The sequence below is a fragment of the Cherax quadricarinatus genome, chromosome 54, assembly GCF_038502225.1.
Source record: "Cherax quadricarinatus isolate ZL_2023a chromosome 54, ASM3850222v1, whole genome shotgun sequence".
In the NCBI taxonomy this organism is placed as follows: domain Eukaryota; kingdom Metazoa; phylum Arthropoda; class Malacostraca; order Decapoda; family Parastacidae; genus Cherax; species Cherax quadricarinatus.
The window spans coordinates 976960-1002482 of NC_091345.1; the positions used below are offsets into that span (position 1 = coordinate 976960).

General features: G+C 40.1%; 1 protein-coding gene across 1 annotated transcript in view; it reads right to left on the bottom strand.

Annotated features, from left to right (window-relative positions):
- Nucleotides 1-20765, bottom strand: part of LOC128699109 (hepatic sodium/bile acid cotransporter) — a 35914-nt gene extending 15149 nt beyond the window's left edge. Inside the window, exons 1-3 of the mRNA XM_053791627.2 lie at nucleotides 19968-20765; nucleotides 14643-14825; nucleotides 3996-4167 (exon numbers count right to left, since the gene is read on the bottom strand). Of these exons, the coding sequence (XP_053647602.1) occupies nucleotides 3996-4167; nucleotides 14643-14825; nucleotides 19968-20384 (772 nt within the window). The 5' untranslated portion in view covers nucleotides 20385-20765. The remainder of the gene's footprint in view (nucleotides 1-3995; nucleotides 4168-14642; nucleotides 14826-19967) is intronic.
- Between the last annotated feature and the right edge of the window lie 4758 nt (nucleotides 20766-25523).

Below are 25523 nucleotides of genomic sequence, written 5' to 3' on the forward strand. Positions count from 1 at the left end.
GTGTGTGTGTGTGTGTGTGTGTGTGTGTGTGTGTGTGTGTGTACTCACCTATTTGTGGTTGCAGGGGTCGATTCATAGCTCCTGGCCTCGCCTCTTCACTGATTGCTACTAATGTGTGTGTGTGTGTGTGTGTGACCCAATTAATATTTGCACTAATAACTCATTACAGTTGTGATCGGGTGTGGATGTGTGAATGGCTCATTACTTTGCCATTTGTTCATGATTGCAACCATATATAGACGTGTAGATGGTTCATTACCTCGTAACTTGGTCATGATTGTGACGAAATCTGCCTGGAGTTCATTACCTTTGTACCTTGTTCAGCTATCAAAACTTTGGTACATAATGGGTCCAGGGACCCATTATGTACCTTTGTAATCCTTTGATTATCGCCCACAGGATGGGTATCTGGTGCATGTTTTGTCTGTTATATATTGTCTGTCACATGTTTGTCTGTATCGCATGTTTGTCTGTGACACATGTTATGTAATGCTATGCATAGTATAAGTGGCTTTGGCATACTGCTCTTTTCTGTATTTTTTGTACCTCTGTATGTGTGCACAAATTTTTAAATAAATAAATAAATAAATAAATAAATGTCTGTGTCACCTGATCACACACTGGTGACAGGTAACTCTTAGATATATTTCGCAGAACTGGAAGTAAGAACATGAGAACTACGGAGCATTACATCACACCTACCGGCCCATGCTGGTTAGGTTAGGTTAGGTTAGGTTAGGTAAGGTTTGTCAGGAAACGGGACATGTGTTTTCTGACGCGGGTCTTAGTTATATCATGACATGCAGCATGAACGTTTGATCATCTGACCGAGGTAGGGCAGCACTTTCTTCAAAGCAAACACAAAACAATTTAACCATCTTACCTGTTAAGGTGATAGGTGTTAAAGAAAGAACTAACTTAGAAGTGCCTTCCTCTGGAGAGGCATTGGATTCGCCTGACCTTCCTCAAATTATAACAAACTTGCAGAAAAAAATTGAGCAGCTTGAACAGATGCTGACAAGTTTAATAAATATATGTAGTCAGGATGATTCTCCTGAGTACGTTGATGATGTCAAAAGAACAGCAATCTACGTTCAGTTTCAAGCAATTTGTAAGAAAGAAACCCATGACTCATGGCTTCAAGACTTGCCTTGGAACTGGCTGCCAAAATGCCGAAAAATGCTTAAAGTAAAAGGTTCTGAAGATAAACACGTTCAAACTATGCTATTTGCTCTTAAGTGCCTGCACACTGTAGCCAAAGCATAATAGTTTTACCATCTTATGAGCAAGAGATTGTAATAACTCACTACAATGGATACTTTACAAATCTTTTCAAGGAACATTGCTTCCATCAGGAAGCCGTTGCCTGACTTACATCATATTAATGCAATCAAGAATGTTGATGTTATCTGTTTGCAGGAATGTAGACTGAAAAATGGAGCACCTCCACCAAAGTTGCCTGGATATGCAGCTTATAACCTAAGGTCAACCAACTGTTGTGTGATGTATGTCAGAAAGAACTTGCCACATTCACTCCTTGCTCTGCAGAGTCGAGTAAACATGCAGTATCATGGTGTCGAAGTATATGCAGGCGATTTTTCCATAAACATTTTTAATTTTTATGCCCCAGCGAACCAGCTTCGACCTGATGTTTTACCAGATCACTTCAATAATGAACCCACCCTCATTCTTGGAGACTTTAATGCCAGACATAAGAATATTGGTGGGTCTATAACAAACACCAGTGGAACTAAACTAGTGAAATTTCTAAATGAGCATGATAATGTTCGAATTGTGGGCTCTGATCCACCAGGAGGCCTGGTCACAGACCGGGCCGCGGGGGCGTTGACCCCCGGAACTCTCTCCAGGTAAACTCCAGGTAAACTACTGAGCCTACTCACATATATGGTGGCATACTAGATCAGTGCCTTGGATTTAATACATCATATACGATACATGACTCGGTCATAGTTGATGATCTTCTATCTGATCACTTCCCAAGACTCACAACTGTCAATCTTGATCACATCTCCAGCAATCAAGGAGCTAAATACAGAAGGAGGAAACTTATTCTCAACCCAGAACACAGAGATAACTTTATTAACCACTTGGATCAATGGTATAAGAATTATGAGCCTATTGGCACAAAAATTCAATGATTTAGTTGCTACTATTGAGACTGTCATCACAGATCAAGTGGGCAGGAAAAGGAAACATAGACCTTCCACTATAAATAACAATAAAAACCAATGTAAATACTATAATGATCCACAGCTACGCAATCTAACACATGCAGCATACCGTGAATGTAGAACCCTAATCCTGCTCAGAATGTTCCAAGCTGCACTAACAAGTGAAAGGAATAGAAAACAAGGACTTAGGCAACAGGAATGGGAACAATTTGTTAGTGGATTAAATAGGAATACCCCTTTAAGTTTGGCTTGGAAAGGTATAAACAAAATAACCAGAAAAAAGACTGGCAAAGTTTATCATCCCTTTCCTCTTGAAAAAGCAAATGACCTCATAAATGACTGGTCCAAAACATCCAGGCATGAAAACCTTCCATCTCATATTAGAAAAAACTTAGAGACTGCTTCTGAGAAATGTTGAAACTGATTAATTTTATGAGCCAAAATGCTGATGAGAGTGATTGCCTATTGAGGAAACTTAAGGCACACGGAATAGGAGGAGAATTTTTTTCCTGGGTAGAGGCATGGCTGAGAAATAGGCAGCAGAGAGTTTGCATAAATGGGGAGAAATCAGAATGGGGGCACGTCACAAGCGGTGTTCCACAGGGGTCAGTGTTGGGCCCCTTGTTGTTCACAATTTACATAAAGGACATAGATGATTGAATAAATAGCGACATAAGCAAATTTGCAGATGACACCAAAACAGGCCGGCCAATTCATTCTAATGAGGACACTAGAGTACTCCAGGATGATTTGAATAGACTGATGCAATGGTCGGAGAAGTGGCAGATGCAGTTTAATATAGACAAATGTAAAGTTCTAAATGTTGGACAGGAAAATAACCATGCCACATATAAACTAAATAATGTAAATCTTAATACTACTGATTGCGAAAAGGATTTAGGAGTTCTGGTTAGCAGTAATCTAAAACCAAGACTAAGTAAGTAAATAAGTAAGTAAGCTTATTCAGGTATACACAAATACAGTTACATAGAATTATCATACACAGACAGCAGTGCATTAGTGTTTGCAATAAAGCTAACAGAATCCTTGGTTTCATACCTAGAAGTATAAATAATAGAAGTCCTCAGATTGTTCTTCAACTCTATATATCCTTGGTTAGGCCTCATTTAGACTATGCTGCACAGTCTTGGTCACAGTAATACAGAATAGATATAAATGCACTGGAAAACGTACAGAGGAGGATGACAAAGTTGATCCCATGTATCAGAAATCTTCCCTATGAGGATAGACTGAGGGCCCTGAATCTGCACTCTTTAGAAAGGCGTAGAATTAGGGGGGATATGATGGAGGTGTGTAAATGGAAAACAGGAAAAATAAAGGGGATGTAAATAGCGTGCTGAAAATTTCCAGCCAAGACAGGACTCGCAGCAATGGTTTCAAGTAGGAAAAATTCAGATTCAGGAAGGATAAAGGAAAGCACTGGTTTGGTAATAGAGTTGTGGATGAGTGGAACAAACTCTCGAGCACAGTTATAGAAACTAAAACATTGTGTAGTTTTAAAAATAGGTTAGGTAAATACATGAGTGGGTGTGGGTGGGTGTGAGTTGGACCTGACTAGCTTGTGCTACTAGGTCTGATGCCTTGCTCCTTCCTTAAGTGGAAGTGACCTGACTAGTTGGGTCATTGGGCTAATCGGGGGGGGGGGGCATGGACCTGCTTCGCATGAGTCAGTAGGCCTGTGGCAGTGTTCCTTTTTTCTTATGTTCACAATTCACACTGGCTGTACATATTGAAAATAATGACCGAAATTTATCCCATGTCCCCTCTCAGGATGAAAGTTACCCATGGCAGCAATGGTGGAGACGGCTGTCATGGTGATGGAGAGGTTGATGTCACCGTTGAACATAAGAGTCCAGAAGTTGGACATCACACCACCGGGGCTGCAGCCCAGTGTGAAGATTCCCAGGCGATGTAGCGGATCATCGAAGAAAATTCGGCCCATTATGAACGTGACCTGAAATTTATTAAAAATATATATATTTTTTTTGGCTGCTGAAATTAACATTTTGTTGCGTGTCCTTTATAAATCTTGTGGAGGATTGTGCAAAACATGTGGATACAGCAAGACCTGGGAAATAGGCCATGCATAAAAATTAAAAGGAGTATACATAGGTATGTCATTTCTGTTGCAAAATTAATACAAAAGAGCATTAAATAGGCAGCAGGGTGTTGTGGGCGTCATACTGGAGAGATAATGTATACCTTAGGTAGGCCTCCCTGGTGAAATAACAGCTCTTAGTTAATAAATTCAACCTTGTAAAGAACATTTTACAGATACAATGTACATTGTACATTGTACAGATACATTGGTCTGTACATTTTACAAGAGCAAGAACTAACTTTATCCTTCACACTAATCACGTAGGATGGTACTTACAACATACACCATCACTCAAAAATATTGTAATCTGGAAGCCTCAAAAGCTGGGAAATTTCAATAGGGAGACGTGGATGCCATCAAAAATAATCCATAGTGAGTTTAGAAAGGTCGGTAAATTTCAAACTTTCCTAATATCAAGACTGTCTGTCTTTTACGTAAAAATTAATGTTCTGGATTTTCTATCACAGACACGTTTATTGAAAACGAGGAGGATGTGGTCATTAAGAAAAGTCACACACACACCAGCAGGGCCAGGAGCTGTGATACGACCCCAAGAACCACAAATAGGTAAATGCACACACACAGTGATTTAAAAAAATAATGTAACTTTTTTCTTGATTCCAAGTGAAGTTGCTCGACAGTGGAGAGAATGTTAGGGTGATAAATCCTGGTCCAGTCTAGAAGCAGACTGGACCAGGTGTTTCATGTGATTAGAAGCAGACTGGACCAGGTGTTTCATGTGTCTAGAAGCAAACTGGACCAGATGCTTCATGTGTCTAGACACAGACTGCACCAGGTGTTTCATGTGTCTAGAAACAGACTGCACCAGGTGTTTCGTGTGTCTAGAAACAGACTGCATCAGGTGTTTCGTGTCTAGAAGCAAACTGGACCAGGTGTTTTATGTGTCTAGAAACAGACTGGACCAGGTGTTTCATGTGTCTAGTAGAAGACTGGACCAGGTGTTTCATGTGTCTAGAAACAGAATGGACCAGGTGTTTCATGTGTCTAGTAGCAGACTGGACCAGATGTTTCATGTGTCTAGAAACAGCATACCTCCTGGGCAGCATACCTCTTGAGCAGCATACCTCCTAGGCAGCATACCTCTTGAGCAGCATACCTCCTGGGCAGCAAACCTTTTGGGCAGCATACTTCCTGAACAGCATGCATCCTTGGCAGCATACTCCCCAGGCAATATATTTCCTAGGCAGCATACCTTATGGTAAGCATACGTACTGGGTAGCATACTTCCTGCATCCCATGTGACACGCACTCGGAAGACTCATCAGGTCACAGCTAGTAGTTTAAGGCTCCCCATAATGCTCTGTATACAAGGAGCATAGTTAAGGCTCCCCATAATGCTCTGTATACAAGGAGCTTTTGGCATGTACACCCAACTACAATAATTCCTTGTACAACTATGTATCGTGTTCAAATAAAAATTATTATTATTATTATTATTATTATTATTATTATTATTATTATTATTATTATTATTATTATTATTATTATTATTATTATTATTATTATGTAATTCTACAGTAGGCCTATACTGAGTACTGCACGTATTTAGAGGATAGCAACACAGATGTTATGTTACAGGAAGAGTAAGAAATGCGGTTTGTCCCCAAGTATGATTCTGGTACATTATCCTGAGAGTTCACCTAATTAATGGTTAACGTGAGAACGATACGAAAAACTAGACTTCCAACTTTCTTAGGACTTGACCGAGATGGGGCCTTGGTTCTTCACCTTGGGATACACTTAATACGCAAGATGTATTCCAGTTTTCTTGTGCAATATAGTATCACTGAAAGAGCGCCGTCCTAACATCTATGAAGAGTTAATGAAAGGCAAATTTGTTGTCGAGACATCAGGTATATCCTCTGCCACGGCTGTTGACCAGGCCCTAAGCAGAATAATGCATCAGTTAAAGGTGATTGTAGAACTGTAGGGCTGACAGAAAACCCAGTAGCTATACATCACTGTATGGTATACGACAAGAATTTGAGAATTCAACTGACAACAGCGGAAACATGAATGGCAGCCATTATGAACACACATGTGGAAAATTGCATTTATCTGAATGTAACTAATTATGTACATAACAGTAAATTATAACAAAGATAATTATTATTTATCAATGTTACATAGACAAGTAGGAATTTGGGACACCTAGGTCGCAAAAAATGTCCCCCTTCGATACCTACCACTGTCATAACCACAAGTTGCTCTGGACCTATTAATTAACTGAACTATACATACACCAGGAATACTGGTAAATATATAAATTTGTGGACTGTATATTGAAAATAATAAATGGTTATATATATACACAATTACATAACAGAAGGAAAATATATCTTAATATCACTCACCAATTTGACTGGAGATTAATGTGTATCATACTCAGAAAACCTCACTAACTAAATTTATGAAAACACTGGCCAGAATTATACACAAATCTAGAGAGCTTATCTGAGGTTCCTGGAGCTGTCTTGTCCACTCGTCTGATATCTCAAGTTATGCAGGAATGCATGTCCAACAATTTCACCTCTTATTTAAGAGGTGTAAGCCCAATTTTAACCTCTAGAGCACGAAAATTCCTTCCCATTACACTAATTGAACTTTTCATGTCAGAGGAAAGAAAGTCTCCCTGATAACATTGAGTATACATAGTGTATAGTGTATACTACAGTGGCTCCCTAGTATATTGATGATAAAGGCTAAAGTGTCATTTGAAAACAGGTGAATTTGTAAATGAAGTGATAAGCCTATAGAGGCAGGTGCCAGAAGTCGCCAGAACTTACCACAGGTCAGCTGTTTTTTTAATAATCTTCCTGGCTTGCCAGTGTACTCGCATATAATCTAGTGATACCAGTGATTAGCAGAATACAGTGTTGTAGTAGCAACTAACCAGTATTATAATGGTACTTAGTGGAGTGGAGTGACTTTCATTAGTTTCTTTTTCTTGAAATACGAGACGTTACTGTGAATTTCATATAACCTGTAGTTACCAGCAGTCGCAATATACACAACGAGAAGCAATTATTACTACAGAAAAAGCGTCCTTCCTCCAAAATTTGCACCAGTCAACTATAGTGATAATATAGCATTTATTGTGGTGGAGACGGAAAAAAGAAAAAAAAAAAAAAAAAAAAGAGAAAAGCCAGATACAGCGATTGATAAACAAGGAGGTGACCGTTCGTCATTGTAGGAGCTGCCAGATATCACCGGCTCTTCAACACGCAAGTTATACTTTTGTATCAGTCAAATCACATATTACTCGGGTAGATAATTTCCAGTAGATCCTTCATGTGTTAGCTCAAATCACCGACCAGTATGTTTTAAATAAGTGACCCACTGATCAGAGCAGATCGACTGGCCCGAACCCTTGCCTGGTCCGAACCCTTGACTGGTCCGAACCCGGGACTGGTTTCAAACAGTTTCGTTGGACAATAAAGCAGACTGTAAACGGATGGGGTTGTAGGCGCCCTATAAACACAAACATTAAAAAATCAGGAACGTGACGGTAAGCTGTCCAATATACAAAAAGAGTTAGAAACAGAAATACAAATAGCTAGAGCTTCATTTAAGGTTATTAATAGAATTTTCAAGAGGTTGCTAGTAGAATTGCAGTAAATCAACCATTCAAATCATTATGAAGCCCTGTGTAGTCTGTGGTCAGTCAAACAAACGGGCTTCCACATGGATAAATTGTCATTTTTGTGGAAATTGGTGTCACGCCCCTTGTGCAGATATCCCAGAACTAGCTACAAGCAGTATTAAAACAGAGAAGTGTTTTTGGGTATGCTCAAATGAGGAAAATCTGTGGACTAAAATCACAAGGGTATTAAAAGAGGACAACATCAAAGCTGCTTTCATAGAAAACCTGGAAGCTTTCTACAACAGATGGGAACATAAAATGTCTGGGCTGAATGGTACTGCCCTTGATACTGGCCATGTAGTCATAAACTGTAAGGCTGGAGGTGATGTCCTGGTAGTCAGTAAATGTGGGGCTGATAGTGCTGTCCTGGGAGACAGTAATGGTGAAGCTGGAGGTGCTGTCCTGGGAGACAGTAATGGTGAAGCTGGAGGTGCTGTCCTGGGAGACAGTAATGGTGAAGCTGGAGGTGCTGTCCTGGGAGACAGAAATGGTGAAGCTGGAGATACTGTCCTGGGAGACAGAAATGGTGAAGCTGGAGGTGCTGTCCTGGGAGACAGAAATGGTGAAGCTGGAGATACTGTCCTGGGAGACAGTAATGGTGAAGCTGGAGGTGCTGTCCTGGGAGACAGAAATGGTGAAGCTGGAGATACTGTCCTGGGAGACAGAAATGGTGAAGCTGGAGATATTGTCCAGGTAGTCGGGAATTATACGCAGGAAGGAATACATATAAATGACCTCATAGGGGACAGGAGCCATAGTAGGGAAACAAGTGTAGTCAAAGATAAGATAAAACCAATATTGCAAACTAGAAATACCGCAGGAAATAGCAAACAAGAGGACTCCAATAGCAATAGTGAGGATAAATTACCAAAAACAACTGGTGGGAGCTCCATTGTTGGTGCTAGGGAGGATAGAAGTAAGACAGGGAAACATGCACCAACAGGGAATACAGTCACAGAAACCCAAGGCAAGCGGAAACCAAGCCTGTGCACATACTATGCACTTGGTATCTGCTGGCATGGGAAATCTGGAAAAACAGATGGGACATGCAACTATGACCACCCTAGAAAATGCCATGCCCATATGAAAACAGGAAAATGCAAACTCCCTTCCTGTAAGCTTTTTCACCCTGAAATGTGTACCTCTTCAGTACAGGAAAGACTGTGCTATAACTTAAATTGCCAGGCATACCATCTAAAGGGGACAAAAAGATACAAAACATCCAGGCCATGGGAAAACCTGGGTAGCCACAGCCACTCAAGAGGGAGAGGTTTTTTAGTGCCAGGAAGGAAAAAAAACTGGCAGGAAATGGCAGAAATCGTACACCAAATCCAGTCATTCCTGGAGTGGAACCACAGTCGATGGCCTCCACTCCAAACCAACAGATACAGATACTAATGCCGGAAAAAAAATCCCCCCCCAGTACCAACAATACCACCAGTCCGATAACATTCTTCTTTGCAAATATACAGGGTCTAAAGCCAGCTACAAACAACAAAATACCTTTCATCCGTGGACTGCTTGCAGAGGCAAAGGCAATGTTCGCGGCTTTCACTGAGACCCACATAAAGGATCACTTGGACAACGAAGTATGGATCCCAGGTTACAACCTATACAGATGTGACAGAGTGAACAGGCAAAAGGGGGGGGTTGGCCTGTACATTGCAGAGTCACTTGTTTGCACAGAACTGCTTAATGCCTCAAATGACGTAGTGGAAGTTTTAGCAGTAAAGGTCGAGAACCAAAACCTAGTCATTGTGGTAGTCTACAAGCCTCCGGATGCAACATCCCAGCAATTCCAGGAACAGCTGTTAAAAATTGACCACTGTCTGGAAAATCTTCCAGCTCCTGCACCCAACATCTTGCTCCTGGGGGATTTCAACTTAAGGCACCTAAAATGGAGGAATATAGCAAATAATATTGTTGCAGTAATAACACCAGGAGGCAGCTCTGATGAAAACTCACACTCACACGAGCTTTTAAATCTCTGCACAAAATTCAATTTAAACCAGCAAATAATAGAGCCTACAAGACTGGAGAATACACTAGACCTCATCTTCACTAACAATGATGATCTGATAAGAAATGTCACCATATCAAAAACAATATACTCAGATCACAACATAATTGAGGTTCAGACATGTATGCATGGAGCCCCAGACCGACAAAATGAGACTAGTCACGAGGGAGCATTCACCAAATTCAACTTCAATAACAAAAACATAAAGTGGGACCAAGTAAACCAAGTCCTAACCGATATAAGCTGGGAAGATATACTAAGCAACACAGACCCAAACTTATGCCTAGAACAGATTAACTCGGTGGCACTCGATGTATGCACAAGGCTTATTCCTCTAAGAAAAAGGAGGAGTAGATGTAAAATAGAAAGAGACAGGCGCTCCCTTTACAGGCGACGGAAAAGAATAACAGAGCGGCTAAAAGAGGTCAATATATCTGAAATGCGCAGGGAGACACTGGTCAGAGAAATAGCAAGCATCGAACTTAAGCTAAAAGAATCCTTTAGGAGTCAGGAATCGCGGGAAGAACTAAAAGCCATAAATGAAATCGAAAGAAACCCAAAGTATTTCTTCTCCTATGCCAAATCAAAATCGAGAACAACGTCCAGTATTGGGCCCCTACTTAAACAAGATGGGTCCTACACAGATGACAGCAAGGAAATGAGTGAGCTACTCAAGTCCCAATATGACTCAGTTTTTAGCAAGCCGCTAACCAGACTGAGAGTCGAAGACCAAAATGAATTTTTTATGAGAGAGCCACAAAATTTGACTAACACAAGCCTATCCGATGTTATCCTGACGCCAAATGACTTCGAACAGGCGATAAATGACATGCCCATGCACTCTGCCCCAGGGCCAGACTCATGGAACTCTGTGTTCATCAAGAACTGCAAGAAGCCCCTATCACGAGCCTTTTCCATCCTATGGAGAGGGAGCATGGACACGGGGGTCGTCCCTCAGTTACTAAAAACAACAGACATAGCCCCACTCCACAAAGGGGGCAGTAAAGCAACAGCAAAGAACTACAGACCAATAGCACTAACATCCCATATCATAAAAATCTTTGAAAGGGTCCTAAGAAGCAAGATCACCACCCATCTAGAAACCCATCAGTTACACAACCCAGGGCAACATGGGTTTAGAACAGGTCGCTCCTGTCTGTCTCAACTACTGGATCACTACGACAAGGTCCTAAATGCACTAGAAGACAAAAAGAATGCAGATGTAATATATACAGACTTTGCAAAAGCCTTCGACAAGTGTGACCATGGCGTAATAGCGCACAAAATGCGCGCTAAAGGAATAACAGGAAAAGTCGGTCGATGGATCTATAATTTCCTCACTAACAGAACACAGAGAGTAGTCGTCAACAGAGTAAAGTCCGAGGCAGCTACGGTGAAAAGCTCTGTCCCACAAGGCACAGTACTAGCTCCCATCTTGTTCCTCATCCTCATATCCGACATAGACAAGGATGTCAGCCACAGCACCGTGTCTTCCTTTGCAGATGACACCCGAATCTGCATGACAGTGTCTTCCATTGCAGACACTGCAAGGCTCCAGGCGGACATCAACCAAATCTTTCAGTGGGCTGCAGAAAACAATATGAAGTTCAACGATGAGAAATTTCAATTACTCAGATATGGTAAACATGAGGAAATTAAATCTTCATCAGAGTACAAAACAAATTCTGGCCACAAAATAGAGCGAAACACCAACGTCAAAGACCTAGGAGTGATTATGTCGGAGGATCTCACCTTCAAGGACCATAACATTGTATCAATCGCATCTGCTAGAAAAATGACAGGATGGATAATGAGAACCTTCAAAACTAGGGAGGCCAAGCCCATGATGACACTCTTCAGGTCACTTGTTCTATCTAGGCTGGAATATTGCTGCACTCTAACAGCACCTTTCAAGGCAGGTGAAATTGCCGACCTAGAAAATGTACAGAGAACTTTCACGGCGCGCATAACGGAGATAAAACACCTCAATTACTGGGAGCGCTTGAGGTTTCTAAACCTGTATTCCCTGGAACGCAGGAGGGAGAGATACATGATTATATACACCTGGAAAATCCTAGAGGGACTAGTACCAAACTTGCACACGAAAATCACTCACTACGAAAGCAAAAGACTTGGCAGACGATGCACCATCCCCCCAATGAAAAGCAGGGGTGTCACTAGCACGTTAAGAGACCATACAATAAGTGTCAGGGGCCCGAGACTGTTCAACTGCCTCCCAGCACACATAAGGGGGATTACCAACAGACCCCTGGCAGTCTTCAAGCTGGCACTGGACAAGCACCTAAAGTCAGTTCCTGATCAGCCGGGCTGTGGCTCGTACGTTGGTTTGCGTGCAGCCAGCAGCAACAGCCTGGTTGATCAGGCGCTGATCCACCAGGAGGCCTGGTCACAGACCGGGCCGCGGGGGCGTTGACCCCCGAAACTCTCTCCAGGTAAACTCCAGGTAAACGTTGTATCCAATTCAAAACCAAGATGGCGAGTCCTGTCTGTGCAGGCGCAGGTCCAGTTTCCCATTTTCGATAACATACTTCTTTTAAAAATACAATATAGGGCATCTATTTATCTATAAATTGCCGTATTTCCGGAAAATATACAGTATTTTCCACAACACACAACACTTTAAAGTTGGCATTTGGAAAACATGGGAAGTCTCTGACACAAGCAGTTAAAGAGTGAATATCCTTTTAATTGAAACAGCATCGATCTTATTGTCCTGGAGAGTAGAGATACGGCAAATCCAACGGTGGCAGAGATGCTGCAGAAGACTGAGATACTTAGAGTTGACCAATATTAGACGTACATTAATAAACTTATCAACCGAGTTAAATCTGTCACAGATCAAAGAAAACGGAACGAGCTCTATATTTTAAGCCGTCCTTCAGTCAGAGAGAAGTCAAGTAAACAGCTACGATTGGTATAACTGAATAATGACTGTTCCTTACTCTGCAGGCTTGACATTGCTCCCCAGATACTAAGTAGTGAGTTGCATGATTTTCTTCACCATAAAAATCAAGTCTAACAGCCACAACAGAAGTAAGGTAGAGAGGAAGAGACTTTGGTCTTGTTCAACGTTTCCTTGTTGTCTGTTTCTCTGTACCTTATTTCTATGGTCTTCCTAAAACTCCTTTCCACCATCAATTTCAAATACGTACGGGGATCCTCAGAATCGGAAAGAAGCCAATATTTTTTTTTCTGTACAGCTTGGAAGACCTCGCGCAAGTTAGATCTAATTTCTCTACTCGTGTGGTGCAGGTTGTCGTTCTTGATGGAGATAATGCTGTCAACATGCCACAATACTCCAGGATTATGCTACTCATGTTTTCCTGCCATACGTAAAACCTCAGCTTCGTCATGTAAAGCGATTAGATATCATTCACGATGTGTATACTGCATGTCTGAAAGCTTAAAGAGTGAAACACGGACAAAGAGGGGCAAAGGTATTAAGAGACACGCCATACTGTCAAATCTAGTTCATGAAAACTGGTAGTAGTTTTTCCACGCTGATGAGAACAAAACCTAATTGGTTTTTTGTTTCTGGCATTGAGGACTGCTGGCAATGACATTGACAAACAAGTCATCACCGCACACAAAACCAGCGTCTTTTGTGTAAATCTCCAAGATGTCAAGGGACTGGCTTCATCCTCCCATGAAGAGGCAAACATTCGCATCTTACTCCAGTTATGCGATACTCTGAAACAACAGTGCTGATAAAAAAAGTTGACTCCGACGTTGTAGTCCTGGCTATAACATCAACACAGCGCCTTAGTGTTAATGAGTTATTGGCTGAAATTGGTGCTAGGAAGAACTTCCTCTGTCTTGTCACTCATGATATTACCTGGAGAGGGTTTCGGGGGTCCTGACCGGTCTATTGCCCTGCCAATGTTCAACTCATTTACTGGCTGTGACAGTCTCATTTTTTTGAAGGAAAAGGCAAAAGGATTGCATGGAACACGTAGAATGTTCATGGGGACGTCATCCCCATGTCTCGGGTGGTAGGTCAGCCTCACACTCAACAGAGGAATGATTGCAGTCACTGGAGCTGTGTCGTGAGGAACACTTTATTGAGACAAGAAAGTAATTTTTCACCCAGAAAGTAGAGGAGCTGATGATCTGTCTTTTACTCAAGCTGCACTCATCAAGCGTATCAAGATTATGAGTAAAATTATATTAAGAAAAGGGGATTTGGCCTAAGATTAAAGAGTAGTTTTTTAAACCATACTGTAGACATAATGCTTAGCTACAGTTACAAACTGGGACTCCATTTTAGTGGTCATTAAGCTAAGGTTGGTTTGTTAATGGGATTTACAACCTATCAACTAGACTAGGGTCATTAAGGCTGCATGTTAACATTTCAACCACCAGACGAGAATACCTGAGTCCCTTAAATAGGCATTAAAGTAAATTCTCAGCACATATACGCTGAGAAAAATACTCATCTCAGTGTATATATCTTGGGAAGCTTAGAAAGCCATCTTATGAAAAACCTTCAAGTTTTTCAGTTAATATTTTTCCTGTTTTATCCCTCGTCTCAGATTTTTAGAATACTGAATAATTTTTAGCCAATAACTGTAAGTTAAACTCAGATTATAACTGAAGTCGACTGAAAAATAAAGTCCCACTCACCAGAGGCATAAAAGCAAACTGAGATATGAAGCCACAAACTGGACCCAGAGGCCGACGAAGAACATCCTTGATAATCTGCAAGTCCAGCTGGGCGCCCATGTTGATGTTGTTGAAGAGCATGAAGACTGAGGCGAAGATGATGAAGATAAGGTCCAGCGCGTGAGCCTTGCGGTCCACCAGGATCTGCAAAGTTATGATAATATAAATATAAGATTTTATTCGGATTTTTAACCCTGGAGTGTTAGCCACTCAGGATAACTCAGTAAAGTCAGTGCGGTATTGAGGATTTTCTGTCTTATTTCCACTGTGGTCCTTCAATCTTGTCCCCCAGGATGCGACCCACACCAGTCGACTAACAGCTAGGTGAACGGGACAACAGGTGTAAGGAAACATGTCCAGTGTTTCCACCCTTGCCGGGAATCGAACCACGGACACTCAGTGTGTGCAGGTTAATCCAGGAATGTAATCATCACTATTACATTCATGGGGGAATGCTAAATCCGTAGGGGTCAAACAGCGACTGAGGAATGAGGAGGTAATCAGGAAGAGAAGGTCAGTGTATTAGTGGTTGTAGCAAGAGTCTCAGCGGCCACAAGAAACCTTCCTTGAGAGAACGAAAATAATATTATTATTATTACTAAAATAAATGGATGCTTCTTATTCCAGAATTCCGGTATCCCAGTATTCTGGTATCCCGGTATTCTGCTTCCCAGTATTCTGGTATCCCAGTATCCTGGTATCCCAATATTCTGGTATTTCAGTATTCTGGTATCCCAGTATTCTGCTTCCCAGTATTCTGGTATCCCGGTATTCTGCTTCCCAGTATTCTGGTATCCCAGTATCCTGCTATCCCAATATTCTGGTATTCCAGTATTCTGGTATCCCAGTATTCTGCTTCCCAGTATTCTGGTATCCCGGTATTCTGCTTCCCAGTATTCTGGTATCCCAGTATCCTGCTATCCCAATATTCTGGTATTCCAGTATTCTGGTATCCCAGTATTCTCCTTCCCAGTATTCTGGTATCCCGGTATTCTGCTTCCCAGTATTTTGGTATCCCAGTATCCTGCTATCCCAATATTCTGGTATTCCAGTATTCTGGTATTCCAGTATTCTGCTTCCCAGTATTCTGGTATCCCGGTATTCTGCTTCCCAGTATTCTGGTATCCCAGTATCCTGGTATCCCAATATTCTGGTATTCCAGTATTCTGGTATCCCAGTATTCTGCTTCCCAGTATTCTGGTATCCCAATATCCTGGTATCCCACTATCCTAGTATTCCAGCCTCCAAATAAATTTAGCAGACAGTTAAATATCATCCGTGACGATGTGGCACTACAATCACCAGTTGCTTAAACAAGTTATTGCAGATAACTAATATCCCAGATTCCACCACAACAATCACAAGTGGGCACCTAGACATTACATGTGTTTCGGTTCTCTGCTCGATCCTAGAAAGGTATCCCCGTATCCCATAAGCCCAGCCCCCTCTATCCCAATGCATGAACAAATAATGGAACAGAACAATCATAAAATTCTAATATATAGCAAAATATAGAAGTATGTATGCATGTGTGTATGTATTACCATGAGTGTGTATCCTTATGTATGCATGTTTTTGCATATTTATGCGTATATGCGCAAACATGCGTGCATTCATATATGCTTTTATAACCTTGTGACTTTGTAATTGGTCCAAGTCAGACCGAAACGTCGTCGTAAGCTCCTTTCTCCTTCTCCTATGTGCGGGTTATTTGTGTATATGCTTATGTGATTAGCCACACAGTGGATCAATAGTTTTCTTTTCTCAAAATCCATGCAAAGAAATATTATCTTGACCTACTTCCAGGTTTCTATCTCGCTCAGTAGTTTCTCTATCTCTTCTCCTGTTGAGAAGAGATAAAATACTCGTTAATGCGCTCTTCTTCTTCTTGGGCTCTAGGATAATGTCCATATTTTTTATGAAAATATCTTAAATATTTTGTTCAGCTCCTCGTAGACTTCCTAATCATTTCTTGAGAGTTCTCCTAATTTCTATAGTCTTATTAATCAGTCCTCTACTGTTGTGGTTACAAAGTGTTGCTGGCTCAGGTTTTGTGGAAAATTAAATTTACCTGGATGTAGCTCATAAGATACATACCAGTAAATGGTAACAAAGATAATTATTCTTTATCAAGGTTACAGAGACAAGTAGGAATTTTAGGACACCTAGGTCGCAAAAAATGTCCCCCTTCGATACCTACCATAATCTATCACTCCATAAGTCACTCTGGACCTATATTAATTTCAAATGAAATATACATCACCAGGAATTCTGGTAAAAACATTACTATAAACATGTGGACTGTAAATTAAATTTAAAATGTGAATACATATACATTGAAGGAGAATTTATAATAATAAGACTCACCAATTAGTCTGGAGATTACGGTGTGTCATACCCCTCCTGCCTAAATATGAAGAAAATACTGGCCAGAATCTCAACATAAATATTTACCTGTAACACAGGTAAGGCTACTTCAGCAAAACCATCATTATTAACATTAGCAACAATTTTTACATTAGCCACTGTTGTGTCAGGATTGTCAACATTATCATTATTATCAACATTATCATATAGACCCTTACACATGACTATATGGTGTCTTCCCTTGTAACATTGATAACAGTTGTTTAATTTGGCATGACAATCCTTTACATTGTGATTACCTAGACATCTGATACATCTGTCAAGCTCTTCCAATCTTTCAACTTTATCATTCCATGAATTGTATGCACTCAATTCTTAAAAAAAAATAGTACCCTTGCAGAAAAGACAATCTCTCTTTTCTTTGACTGGTTTCTTATTAACTGGGCTACTCTTAGGAGGGTACTTATTTCTGATTCCTGCTACTTGATATGTACCTATGCAGCTCTTATTAGTAGATGAATTCTGATTATTAACATTGGGATCATTTTTCCCTTTGTGAAACTTGACAGATACCTCAGAGTTATTATGTGTTGCATCTTTAAAATGAGTTGGTTGGCTGGTCTGCAACTGAACAATAAACTCTTGTAGACCTAGTCTTATTTCCTCCAGACCAAAATAATCTTTATGATACTTGTTCGAGATTCATTCAAGTGTTTTACAGCTTAATTTATTCTGTACAATGGCACTCAATAGCCAGTCTGATTCCTTCAGATTATATTTATTACTTAAAGTTCTGAGAGTGCTCTCCAGTTTAACTCTAAACTGCTGTAAACCTTTGTAAGTGTGATCTGGAGGTTTTAAATTAACAATGCTATTCACTAGATCCAACCTACTTTGTTGTATATTACCATAAGTGACCTTCAACAAGTCAACTGCTTCCTTGTAAGAATCATCTACATTGGGAAAGGCTTGTATGAGCATGTGAGCATCTCCTCTTATCTGCCCTTTAAGGTAAAATAATTTAGTTACACAGGCTAGGTCACTCCTATCATGTACAGCTGCTTTAAAAATTGGCCAAAACTGCTCCCAATTTTCTCCAGGATTAAATACAGGTAAACATAATTCTGGGAGTTTTGGCAGAGACATTTTATTTGTTGGAACAGATTGATTAACTGCCTGGTTTACACCTTTTAATTTATTCAAAGCCTGACTTTTACAAGAAAGAATCTTTTCTTCTAATTCATAATACTGGTTAATCATAAGATCTACTTCAGTCTCATCTACACAGTTTACTAACAAATCTCCTTCATATTTGTTATAATATAATTTGTATGAATCATATCTATTCCCTAAAGCATCTAAATACAATTTTAAATCATCAGTATTCACAGTTTCTTGATTCATCAATTCCAAACATCTATTATATGCAGAGGGCAGACGCAGGTTCAAGCTTCGTGGCACCTTTGATGACAGCGGTCTTGGGTTTAATCCTCACACGATGAGACATCGTGGAAGACGAGTCTCGGAGACAGGTAGAGGTTCCCCTCCCTAACGGGGAACTGTATCCAGTGTGCCGTATATATCCATTGTAGACCGAGATGTATTGTGATGTTTGCTTTATATAACGATGATGAACAGTTTTCCAGCTACTGCAGTTTCATCATCAGTTAACTGAGGTTTGTTGAATATTAAATCAGTGTTTTGCAAAAGATGATCATCCTTGACAACACTGACCGTTTTCATTTTCCAAGTATATAAAAAGAGGATGTGTATCTGCAGCAACTGAATTTGTGACGTTGTTTGTTGTTATTTAAGATGGTGAAACACTGAAGGTGTCGAGAACTATACAGTCGTTCTTGGAGATTTCCTTTTCCTTCTTTCAAGAGCATAGTATCTTAATTTTCTGTAGTAAGATCCACATGCTGACTCAAGTTCATAACATTGTTTGTAGCGTAGTGATAAACAAAACTCAGATCATCATGACAAATGACAAGTCAAATATTTTTATAAAATATTAAACGAAATCTATGGATGCGTATGATTTGTGCGTGTGGAAAGTACCTCTAATATTTACAGGAAGTCCTCACTTAACGTCGTTTCATTTTAACACTGATGAGAAAAATCAATTCCGGCAAGGAATGGAAAATACGGAAAAACTTTTAATATCTGGATAGAGGACATGGCATCGGCGTAACTCTTCATGTCCGCTTATGTCATTTCCTCCCATATGGCTGTTTGTACTCAGTTTTTATGAAATATTGTGTGTTTCTTATATATTTCTGGAAAACATGTGATACTTAAAATAATAAAAATGTTAAGAACAGGGTAAATATACGACTTTATAGCGTCCCAAAGTAACACACTCTATAGTCATGGCGCCTGCAGCACTACTGTCCTCCCTCTCAGCTCTCCCTTGCCGCACGAACTTAACTCTTGTTTATAGGAATTAGTCTATGGTAAAATTGGTTTCGTTATACGTCGTATCTCTTAAAGTCGCAGTTTCCAATAACCTATCGACGACTTTAAGTGAGGACTTCTTATATGCAACGTTACATCGGTACAGACAAAATATCGTTTTCGGTCGATATGGTTTATTATCAATGAAAAATGTGTAATAAGTGGTTCGATTTGCTATGAATGTCACGACCAAAAGTTATTCCCTTCCCCTCCTGCATTAGGTCGTCTTATAGTAAGGTGGAGTGAGGAAAACATCATGATGCAATATCTCAAGATGAAGAGGACTTACCATTAAGTCGTCTCTTAGAAAGGTAGTGTTAGGATGACACTTACCATTAGCACGTCTCTTAGAAAGGTGGTGTTAGGATGACACTTACCATAAAGTCTTCTTTTAGTAAGTAGTGTGAGGAAAACACTTATTATTAAGTCTTCTCTCAGTAAGTTGCTCTGAAGATAACTTACCATAAGGTCATCTCTTAGTAAAGTGGAGTTAGTGAAGTAAGGGTCGAGGTCGTTGTGAGTGAGGAGGAAGGTCAGTCTGGTGACTCCCCAGTAGTAACCAGAGAAAGTGAGGCTCTTGTTGACTCCTTCACACACTTCCTCCGCAGTGAAGTTGGCTTTGGTATCGACAAAGTCCAGCTTCCATTCTTCGTCAGGCATCACCGTCACCACCAGCTGCGCCTCCTTCAGGTCACTTCCATGATCACAGATAACTTCACTGGCGTTGAAGCCGAGAGACAGTGTAAGATTGTGGAGTGTGTCCTCTGGCACCTTCCACACACCACTCTGGAAAGTTTCCAGGTAAACAGCGACCATAACGGCGGCACCAGCCGCCTGGTGAGCACACCACAACATCACCAGTATCAATGACTTCATCATAATTAACTTTTCCAAGCCTACTGAAAATATGTGAAGACAGATGGAGAATTGAATATCAATATATTCTTTTGTGCGCTGTTTTATGTATGTCTATATAAAATTCTCGGAAATTCTTTATGTATTGATAGTTCTGACGAGACTATAAGTTCAACCATTATTATCACCACTGATTGTGACGTTTAGCCATTTGATCTTGCTTACACGTTTATTATTCAAAACAATTTTGCAGAAAACTGATCTTTGAGTTAAATGTTAATGGTCCTGGTGTGAAGGTTGACCGTAGCAAGCAACAGTCAGGCAGCTCCTCCACACACTAACAGGCTACACCTCAACACGGCTGACACTCGGCTCCTACATACACTAACATAGGCTACACCTCAGCACAGCTGTAATCGCAAATACTACCTTATCATCATGACCAATGTATGATAAGAATAAAGGATAAAAATAAACTGCAGATAAAATATCTCATAACTTTTACCAGATACGTTGTGTTTTAATTGATCACTTTGAGTTATTGTTTGTTTCAAAAATTTCTCATAGTGGTATTCATGACTATTATGACATGAGGGTTTTATAGTATATCTATGGGAAACAATTCAGTAGTTAATCACGTGAGAGAAGGTGGACCACAATTTCTATCTAATGAAAAGTTTGTGGGTAACTCAATTTAAATATGGAAATTCCTTCCACTAGAAACCTAAGAAATGATTTTTCTAAACTGGCTAGGAAATTAGTATTTGTAGGACGAAGTCTAAATGAAAGAAATCTATATGAGCGTCTTGAAACGTATACTTGGAGGGTGTTCCAGGGGTCAACTCCCCCTCGGCCCGGTCCATGACCAGGCCTCGCGGTGGATCAAGGCCTAACCAACCAGGCTGTTACTACCGGCCGCATATTTCTTTCACTTTCAAATGACTTCGAACAAAAATTAAAAAAAAAAAAAAGAATCAACGAGACACTAGACTTGTTTGAATTGTTTCAACTGCTCAGTGCGAGAGTAAATATCTGAAGTCTCACGTAACTCCTCACACTCTTTATATATAGGCACTCAAAGAAGTACAGTAACTTTACCCGGAGAGGATTTCGTGGGTCAACACCACCGCGGTCCGGTCTGTGACCAGGCGTCATGGTGGATCAGGGCCTGAACAACCAGGCTGTTACTGTTGGCCGCATGCAACTCGACGTACGAACCACAGCCCGGCTGGTCAGGTACTGACTTTAGGTGCCTGTCCAATGCCTTCCTGAAGACAGCCAGGGGTCTATTGGTAAACCCCCTTATGTATGCTGAGAGGCAGTTGAGCAGTCTTGGGCCCCTTACACTTATTGTGTTGTCTCTTATCATTCTAGTGGCGTCCTGCTTTTCAATGGGGGATGATGCATCGTCTGCCGAGTCTTTTGCATTTATAGTGATTTTTCGTGTGCAAGTTTGATACTAATCCCTCTAGGATTCTCCAAGTGTATATAATCATGTACACCTCCAGCCTGCGTTCTAGAGAGTACAGGTTTAGGAACTTCAACCGATCTCAGTTACTGAGGTGTTTTATCGCTGTAGTGTGCGCCTTGAAGGTCCTCTGTACATTTTCTAGGTCAGCGAAATAAAGTAGAGAAGCTGCAGCTCAGTTAGCTTAAAAGACCTTAGAGTTATACAATAACTTTTAAAAGATCCAGAAGCTTTAGCTCAACACAGTAAGGAAGACAAACACCCATAGCTTACAACATTCAATGGCTATGGCTTACATCTCTGTCAGATATAAGGATGAGGAACAGGATGGGAGCGAGCGCTGGGATGAAGCTCGTTCTAAGTATTCTGTACATATACATTGCACAGCAGTTGGTGTGCATGTGCTGAATGAGGAGTAAATTGAGTCTTTCGAATAGTGACGGGTGTGTATTGTCTGAAAGCACATTGAGTGATTATCCTAACCGCTGATTTCTGCTGAGTAAGTATAGATTTCAGGTGATTTTCAGTATTTTATTTCCAATCATAGATACTATAAGTGAGGTAGGGCTAGATTAGAGAGTGATTAATGTCGTTTGAGGAACATAATGTAATTTTGATAAATGCCCACATACTGGTTATATATATATATATATATATATATATATATATATATATATATATATATATATATATATATATATATATATATATATATATATATATATATATATATATATATATATATATATATATATATATATATATATATATATATATATGTTGGATGTGGATGTTAACTTCCAAGTTACACTCTTCTTGTCTTTCTGTGCTTAAATTATTTTGTTTACATTAAAATAAGTATTTTCAGATTATTTCACAACATGTAGAGAGTCTTGACAATATTGAGAGTTAGTTTGTTGGTTGCCATCCAGGTAGAAATCTTCACCATCTCCTCGCTGATATGACAAATGTTTATATTACAAACAGGACTGGATGGAGTTTCTGGGAACCATTTGGTACGTCACTGATATAGATGAGGAATAATAATGAGCCAAGGACGTTACCTTGTGGTATCAAAATATTGATATGACAAATGATGAGGTTGTGTCACTGATAGTCTGTCTGTAAGTGAGAGGACTTTATGTGAGAGCATAGACTTTGATTCCATAATGTTCACATACCAGGGGATCGATCCCCGGACGATCCCCTGGTATGTGAGTTGAGTTCGCTGGCGTTCGAGCTACGATGGGAATGATCTCTTACCAACGGTCAGTGGTAACAAGAAAGACGATTAGAACTTGAACCTTCTATTACGATAAAGCCTAGTAATTGATACCAAATGGTTTAGAAAAACATATGAGAGAACACTAGGATATATTAAAAACGTTTCAGCTCTGGGGCCTTAATCAAGGCCCCAGGAGCGAAACGCTGTGTGATAAATATGTCCTAGTGTTTGCTCAAGTGTCTTGTTTTATAGAGCCTTGCACTGTGACTTACACTAACTTGATTCTTAATAATATATGTTTGCTATTGGTGTCCCGTGGCCTGGTGGCAAAAGCTCTCTCTTCACACGGTGAGGGGTCTGGGTTCGATTCCCAGCGAAAGGGTGGAAACACTGGACGTGTTTCCTTACACCAGTTGTCTATGTTCACCCATCAGTAAAAATGGGTACCTGGGTATTAGTCGACTGGTGTGGGTCGCATCCTGGGACAAAATTGACCTAATTTGCCCGAAATGCTCAGCATAACAAGCGTCTTTCTGTAAAGTAGTATGTCATTGATGTCAGCTAGGACTGTATACCTTGTACATGTACTTGTAGTAAATAAAGATATTATTATTATTATTAGTAGTAGTAGTAGTAGTAAGAGGAAGAGTATGTGGAAATACATAGTGTATATGATTTGTGTAGTGTATGTATATTGAGAGGTAGTCTCTCAACTCATACGTGGAGACTACGTGAAGATCTATATATTCTATACTCTCTCTGCACTTAAATCTGCATAGCACATACCTTACATAATATATGTTGTCAGTCAGTTGGAGATGTTAGAAGCATATAGAAGTTGTACAAGCTAGGAATATTTTACTGTGTAGTTGTATATTTATGTGTATTACAGTAAAGAGTTTACTCAAAGTACAAATGTATAGCATAAAAAGTTATGCAGAATTTTAATTGTTACATGTACAGTACAATATATGTACAGTATTGTGCCCTAAATGCTGAAACATGCTAGTGGCTTTCTTTGCCTTTTGCAGTATTTTACGGCATGTAAATTACACACTGTATACTACTCAAAGAAGTAAAATTTTGAATTTCGAATTTATTACAATAACCTTTCATTAATTTAGCTGTAATAGTTTTAGTAATATCTAAGAATTTAGTTTGTTTTAGCAGATAACGAAAAGTTTTACTCAGAGGAGACTGTAGATCACTAGCTGGTATGTCTGTTCCTCCTCTTCTTTTCAACCTTCAGTTTATAATACATTTTCCATATTGGATTTAAATATTAATAATGGTTTGTTTAGAAGTACTGTTTATAATGAGTCCAGGTGAGGTCGAAACTTTATATGTAAAATAAAGGTGTGTTGAATGCTCCAGCGTCTGAAACTGCCTGATGTAGCCTGGAAACGTAAATTGTAGTAGGCAGTATAAGGAGAGGCTACAGTAGCACAGTGCTCAGGTGTTAGTAGTCAGAGTATTTAGCTCCAAGTAAGAGAGGAAAATATAGCCTAAGTTACCACCAATAAACAACTTCTTTAAGGAGTCCTTTCCCGTGGAGACTGTGCTGTTGATCAGAAAAATTGTGCCACTTATCCCTTTCAGATCGCTTCTAAATACCCAACCATAGGAAAATTTTCCCTTTTGTAGAATGCAGTGAGGAGATACCAGTCCTTACTATCCTCATCTCGTTATGCGGATACTAAAGATTTCCTACTAGAAAGTGAGATATGACATTCAAATAAGAATGTTTATCATACTCTCAAGATGTGACTCAGCTACATCAGTAAGATAATAATTAACACGTGTCTCTAGTATGGAGTGGCGTGACCCCCTGAACTGCTACTGATGCTTTGTAATAACGTTATTCATCAGCATAACCCTCATCAAGTACTTGCCTTTGATTTTCCTACATCTAGTCTATCATTCACTGAAACTACATCCCGAGCTACATAGTCTTCACCAATCATTCCTGTGATCGTAAAGGCCTAAAACAAAAAAGCAAAACTATATACCTTGGTACAACTCTAATATTAGTACACATATTTTTTTTTTAAGGATGGACTACTCTCAATTCTTATCCATTCTACGTCTAGGACTGTCACGGAAACGCTTGATCCCTCTACAGTCCTCTCCTACCCTCCCCAGACGCTAGGAGTCAGTCCTTCCATTACAAACTTCTATATTCCTTGAGACACCAAACCCATCGCAGTTGCCTATTACCCTGACGAACACCAATGTATCCAATCATATAGAGCGATAGAGCACTCAGCTCACACACTGTGGTCCGGGGTATCGATCCCCCCGGCACGGCTGAAAAACATTAGGACGTGTTTCCATAAGTCACTTAATGTCCAGTGTTCACCCATCAACAAAATGGGTACGTGGGTGTTAGTGGACTGGTGTGGGTCGCATCCCAGGACAAAATTGACATAATTTGCCCGAAATGCTCTGCATAACAAGCGGCTTTCTATAC